Source organism: Ascaphus truei, chromosome 6 (genome assembly GCF_040206685.1).
Source record: "Ascaphus truei isolate aAscTru1 chromosome 6, aAscTru1.hap1, whole genome shotgun sequence".
In the NCBI taxonomy this organism is placed as follows: domain Eukaryota; kingdom Metazoa; phylum Chordata; class Amphibia; order Anura; family Ascaphidae; genus Ascaphus; species Ascaphus truei.
This window is the reverse complement of record NC_134488.1, coordinates 48488734-48494733: the sequence shown is the minus strand read 5'-3', so window position 1 is coordinate 48494733 and position 6000 is coordinate 48488734. Positions and strand designations below refer to the sequence as shown.

Genomic DNA, 6000 nt, shown 5'->3' with positions numbered 1-6000 from the left:
AGCTGTCCGAGTAAGTGCGGGGTCTCAACCCAATTATTTGGGGGGGGGGGGTTCCCATCAACTTTTAAAGCATTAACACACACACAGCAGGGGGTCTCTGGAGTTGAACCCCATTAATTTCAGCTCCATGGACCCTCTGCTTCCTGTTATACTTCCATATGTCACCCCGCCCTCCCCCCACGAGGTGTCAATTGCCCCCCACCCATTGTAGCTCAGGAAGGTCACACTGGGCTAGTCTTTGGTTTCAGCAATAGATTCCCACTTCAGAGGCCAGTTCCTTCCCCACCAGCCTCGGCCTGGCTTTGGCTGTAATGGTAATAATGGCATCTCCTCCTCCTTCCCCGTGCTCAGTGAATTGACGTACTCCGCGGAGGAACTCCTGGCCATGACGCTGAATTATTCCAGGTCTCTGGCGGAGGAATTTGCAGGTGAGGGGTGATCTGGTTGTGTGTGTGTGTGTGTGTGTGTATGTGTGTGTGTGTGTGTGTACCAGGGGTGGGCAACTCCAAGTGTAGGTTTTCAGGATATCCCTGCTTCAGCACAGGTGGCTCAATCAATGGCTCAGTCTTCAACTGCACAACCTGTGCTGAAGCAGGGATATCCTCAAAACCTGACCTGTTGGTGACCCTTGAGGACTGGAGTTGACCACCCCTGATTATATACTATACCTGTGCCCCGTCGCCGCCTATCCTGCACTCCCCACGCCCCCTACCTCACCGTGGTTCCCGGCGTCTGGGCGTCATGTCGCGTTGCCATAGCAACGTGACGTCACATGACCCCGCGGCGTCATTTGCCGCCGCATTGCCATGGCGACACGTCTCCAGGTGCCTGCTGAACCACGGTAAGTAAAGTTTACAGAGGCCTTCGCCTCTGTAAACCCCGCGCCCCCCGCAGTTAATATCGCGCCCCCAGTTTGCGCACCACTGCTTTAGCGTGTGCAAAAAACATCATCTATTTATTTATCTCCACACACTGAACATATAGAAGTACCCGGTGTCCATATACGCTTCGTCTGATGCATAGAACGTATGTATTCCTTGCTGTGACGGCGCCACGTCCCGTGGGTTAATATTTGGGACTTGGCACCTTCTCCCTCCCATAATGCCGCGAAATCTATCCTCCGAATGACGACCCTGCGCTCGCCACGAGGAGCTACGTCCGTCAGACACAGCGTTTTCTGAATGAATGTTAAAGCGAAATGATTTGTACCTAAAGTTACAAGTTTAGAGTTTTTAAATAAATGAGACTTAAAATGAATAATTTAGCAGCGGCTCCCACTCTGTGGTCAGTATTTGGCCACAGGCCAGGAGTACTGTTACCCATCCCAATACTTTAGCTACGTTTCCCCGGGCTGCTAGATTGTTAGCTCCTCGGTTCAGACGGCGCCTCCTCTTTGGTATCCGTATTGTACAGCACCGTGGAATATGTTGGCTCCACAGTAATAATTGCTGCTCTCTTCCCTGCCCCCTGCAGAGCAGCCCGTGAAGGACGCAGTGATCACCGTACCCGCCTTCTTTAACCAGGCGGAGCGCCGAGCGGTGTTACAGGCCGCGCAGCTCTCCGGCATCAAGGTCCTGCAGCTCATCAACGATAACACGGCCGTGGCCCTCAACTACGGGGTCTTCCGCAGGAAGGATATCAACGCCACTGCGCAGGTCCGTGCCCCCCTAACCAGCTCTGCACAGGCCGCTCCCTCCCATTCTCCTCTTTGTATCCTTTTCTGTATGCTTCTCCCCCCCCATCCCCCCTCCTGTCCTGTCCAGCTCTGTGTCTCCCCCCCTCCTGTCCTGTCCAGCTCTGTCCCCCCCCTCCTGTCCTGTCCAGCTCTGTCTCCCCCCTCCTCCTGTCCTGTCCAGCTCTGTGTCTCCCCCCCTCCTGTCCTGTCCAGCTCTGTCCCCCCCTCCTGTCCTGTCCAGCTCTGTGTCTCCCCCCTCCTCCTGTCCTGTCCAGCTCTGTCTCCCCCCTCCTCCTGTCCTGTCCAGCTCTGTGTCTCCCCCCCCTCCTGTCCTGTCCAGCTCTGTCCCCCCCTCCTGTCCTGTCCAGCTCTGTCTCCCCCCTCCTCCTGTCCTGTCCAGCTCTGTCTCCCCCCTCCTCCTGTCCTGTCCAGCTCTGTCCCCCCCTCCTGTCCTGTCCAGCTCTGTCTCCCCCCTCCTCCTGTCCTGTCCAGCTCTGTGTCCCCCCCCCTCCTGTCCTGACCAGCTGTCTCCCCCTCCTCCTGTCCTGTCCAGCTCTGTCTCCTCCTCCTCCTGTCCTGTCTAGCTCTGCCACCTCCTGTCCTGACCAGCTCTGTCCCCCCTCCTCCATTCCCTCCCTTAGAGCATAATGTTTTATGACATGGGATCCCGGAGCACTTCCTGCACCATAGTAACGTACCAAACCGTGAAGACAAAGGACTCGGGCAGCCAGCCGCAGCTCCAGATCCGCGGCGTAGGGTAAGGAGGGGGGGGGGGGGCGCTCCCCGCTGACGGTCACGCTGCTCGTCTGTGGAAGGGTTAACACAAATTGTTTAAACAGCGCAGGTCTTATTATTCATTGATTTGTATATGGGGCCCCAGCTAGGCATTGGGGGGGTGGGGGGGGCGCAGCTAACCATGGTGCTGGGGGCGGAGGTCCAGCTAGGCATGGCAGGGGGGTGGCCCTCACCTGCAGCTCAGGGGGCCCAGCTAGGTATGGTGCTGGGGACACAGCTAAGCATGGCTGATGGGGAGGAGGGGGGGACAGCTAACCATGGGGGGGGGTGGGGGGGGGCTAGGCATGGTGATTGGGGGGGTCCAGCTAAGCATGACTGGGGGGGGCCTCATCTGCAGCCGGGGGGGGGGGGGGCCTGCTAGGCATGGTGCTGGTGGGGCATCCCAGCTAGGCATGGCACTGGGATGAGGGGGAAGTAAATATATTTAGGAGGGGCTTCTGGCGCATGGAGCCTGTCCCTTCCACTGCATGGGGACAGAGATGGGGACCTGTGACCTATCCAGTGGCCGACAGACACCACAGAGTCTTTCCGTAAAAGGGGCTGTGGCTAGCTGCAGCCTGACACCGACAGACTAGCTGTGATACGTGCAGTGTACAGCCTGACACGGACAGAGTAACCATGGTATGTGCAGTGTGCAGCCTGACACGGACAGAGTAACCGTGGTATGTGCAGTGTGCAGCCTGACACGGACAGAGTAACCATGGTATGTGCAGTGTGCAGCCTGACACGCACAGAGTAACCATGGTATGTGCAGTGTGCAGCCTGACACGGACAGAGTAACCATGGTATGTGCAGTGTGCAGCCTGACACGGACAGAGTAACCATGGTATGTGCAGTGTGCAGCCTGACACGGACAGAGTAACCATGGTATGTGCAGTGTGCAGCCTGACACGGACAGAGTAACCGTGGTATGTGCAGTGTGCAGCCTGACACGGACAGAGTAACCGTGGTATGTGCAGTGTGCAGCCTGACACGGACAGAGTAACCGTGGTATGTGCAGTGTGCAGCCTGACACGGACAGAGTAACCGTGGTACATGTAGTGTGCAGCCTGACACGTACAGAGTAACCATGGTATGTGCAGTGTGCAGCCTGACACGGACAGAGTAACCATGGTGTGTGCAGTGTGCAGCCTGACACGGACAGAGTAACCATGGTATGTGCAGTGTGCAGCCTGACACGGACAGAGTAACCGTGGTATGTGCAGTGTGCAGCCTGACACTGTGACAGCGTAGCCGTGGTACATGTAGTGTGCAGCCTGACACTGTGACAGCGTAGCCGTGGTACATGTAGTGTGCAGCCTGACACTGTGACAGCGTAGCCGTGGTACATGTAGTGTGCAGCCTGACACTGTGACAGCGTAGCCGTGGTACATGCAGTGTGCAGCCTGACACTGTGACAGCGTAGCCGCGGTACATGCAGTGTGCAGCCTGACACTGTGACAGCGTAGCCGTGGTACATGCAGTGTGCAGCCTGACACTGTGACAGCGTAGCCGTGGTACATGTAGTGTGCAGCCTGACACTGTGACAGCGTAGCCGTGGTACATGTAGTGTGCAGCCTGACACTGTGACAGCGTAGCCGTGGTACATGTAGTGTGCAGCCTGACACTGTGACAGCGTAGCCGTGGTACATGCAGTGTGCAGCCTGACACTGTGACAGCGTAGCCGTGGTACATGCAGTGTGCAGCCTGACACTGTGACAGCGTAGCCGTGGTACATGTAGTGTGCAGCCTGACACTGTGACAGCGTAGCCGTGGTACATGTAGTGTGCAGCCTGACACTGTGACAGCGTAGCCGTGGTACATGTAGTGTGCAGCCTGACACTGTGACAGCGTAGCCGTGGTACATGTAGTGTGCAGCCTGACACTGTGACAGCGTAGCCGTGGTACATGCAGTGTGCAGCCTGACACTGTGACAGCGTAGCCGTGGTACATGCAGTGTGCAGCCTGACACTGTGACAGCGTAGCCGTGGTACATGCAGTGTGCAGCCTGACACTGTGACAGCGTAGCCGTGGTACATGCAGTGTGCAGCCTGACACTGTGACAGCGTAGCCGTGGTACATGCAGTGTGCAGCCTGACACTGTGACAGCGTAGCCGTGGTACATGCAGTGTGCAGCCTGACACTGTGACAGCGTAGCCGTGGTACATGCAGTGTGCAGCCTGACACTGTGACAGCGTAGCCGTGGTACATGCAGTGTGTCACTGTTGCCGTGTCTCAGGTTTGACCGGACGCTTGGCGGGCTGGAGATCGACCTGCGGCTCCGGGATTACTTGGCCAAACTCTTCAACGAGCAGAAGAAATCCAAGAAGGACGTGCGGGAGAACCACCGCGCCATGGCCAAGCTCCTGAAAGAGGCCAACCGTGTCAAGACCATCCTGAGTGCCAACAATGACCACATGGCACAGGTACATCCTCTGGGCACTGACCGCACGGGCACAGCACTGGGGCGCTGACCGCACAGCACCGGGGCACTGACCGCACGGGCACAGCACTGGGGCGCTGACCGCACAGCACCGGGGCACTGACCGCACGGGCACAGCACTGGGGCGCTGACCGCACAGCACCGGGGCACGGAACACACGGCTCGGGCACAGCCCTGGGGCGCTGACCGCACAGCACTGGGGCGCTGACCGCACAGCACTGGGGCGCTGACCGCACAGCACTGGGGCGCTGACCGCACAGCACTGGGGCGCTGACCGCACAGCACTGGGGCGCTGACCGCACAGCACTGGGGCGCTGACCGCACAGCACCGGGGCACGGAACACACGGCACGGGCACTGACCACACGACACGGGCACAGCCCTGGGGCGCTGACCGCACATCACTGAGGCACGGACCGCACGGGCACTCACCACACGACACGGGTACAGCCCCGGGGCGATGACCGCACAGCACCAGGGCACTGACCACATGGTATGGGCACAGCCCCAGCGGTACTGATCACACGGCACCGGGGCACTGACCGCATGGCACGGGCAAAAATGTACTGAGATTATTAACCCTTTCCCTCCCAGAGCAAAAGAGTTAAGGGGAAAGTGAGAAAGCAATGTGAACTTTTCTATTTCATAAATGTGTAAAGTGTCTGTGTGTATATATCTATATATATATATCCCCATGTATACGTGCAGCGTGTGACCGGGGCCTCCCACACCATACGCTGTCTCTCTCCTTGTACAGATCGAGGGGCTCATGGACGACATTGACTTCAAAGCCAAGGTGTCCCGTCAGGTGCTGGAGGATTTGTGTGTGGATCTCTTCCAGAGAGTCTCCGCTCCCGTGCAGCAGGCCCTGAGCAGTGCCGAGATGAGCCTGGTGAGGGGGGGCGGGGGGAAGGGGGACAGCCGCCAGCCCCGCTCCTTGCGTTCCGCCCGCCACCCACACCTCGTTGCCTGCCCCCGTCCTCGCATTACGCACGCCGCCAGCCCCGCTCCTTGTGTTCCGCCCGCCACCCACACCTCGTTGCCTGCCCCCTCCTAGCATTACGCACGCCGCCAGCCCATCTCCTTGTCTTCCGCCCGCCACCCACACC

General features: G+C 58.6%; 1 protein-coding gene across 7 annotated transcripts in view; it reads left to right on the top strand.

Moving 5' to 3' along the window:
- Positions 1-6000, top strand: part of HYOU1 (hypoxia up-regulated 1) — a 33526-nt gene that overhangs the window by 5724 nt on the left and 21802 nt on the right. For all 7 annotated transcript variants that reach the window (XR_012802158.1, XR_012802157.1, XM_075604204.1 and 4 more), the window contains exons 5-10: positions 1-10; positions 352-428; positions 1474-1655; positions 2317-2432; positions 4689-4875; positions 5649-5783. The exon at positions 1-10 is cut by the window's left edge and continues 145 nt beyond it. Coding sequence is in view for 5 of the 7 variants with exons in the window: in XM_075604204.1 (XP_075460319.1) it covers positions 1-10; positions 352-428; positions 1474-1655; positions 2317-2432; positions 4689-4875; positions 5649-5783 (707 nt within the window). In the remaining 2 variants the exon portion in view is untranslated. The remainder of the gene's footprint in view (positions 11-351; positions 429-1473; positions 1656-2316; positions 2433-4688; positions 4876-5648; positions 5784-6000) is intronic.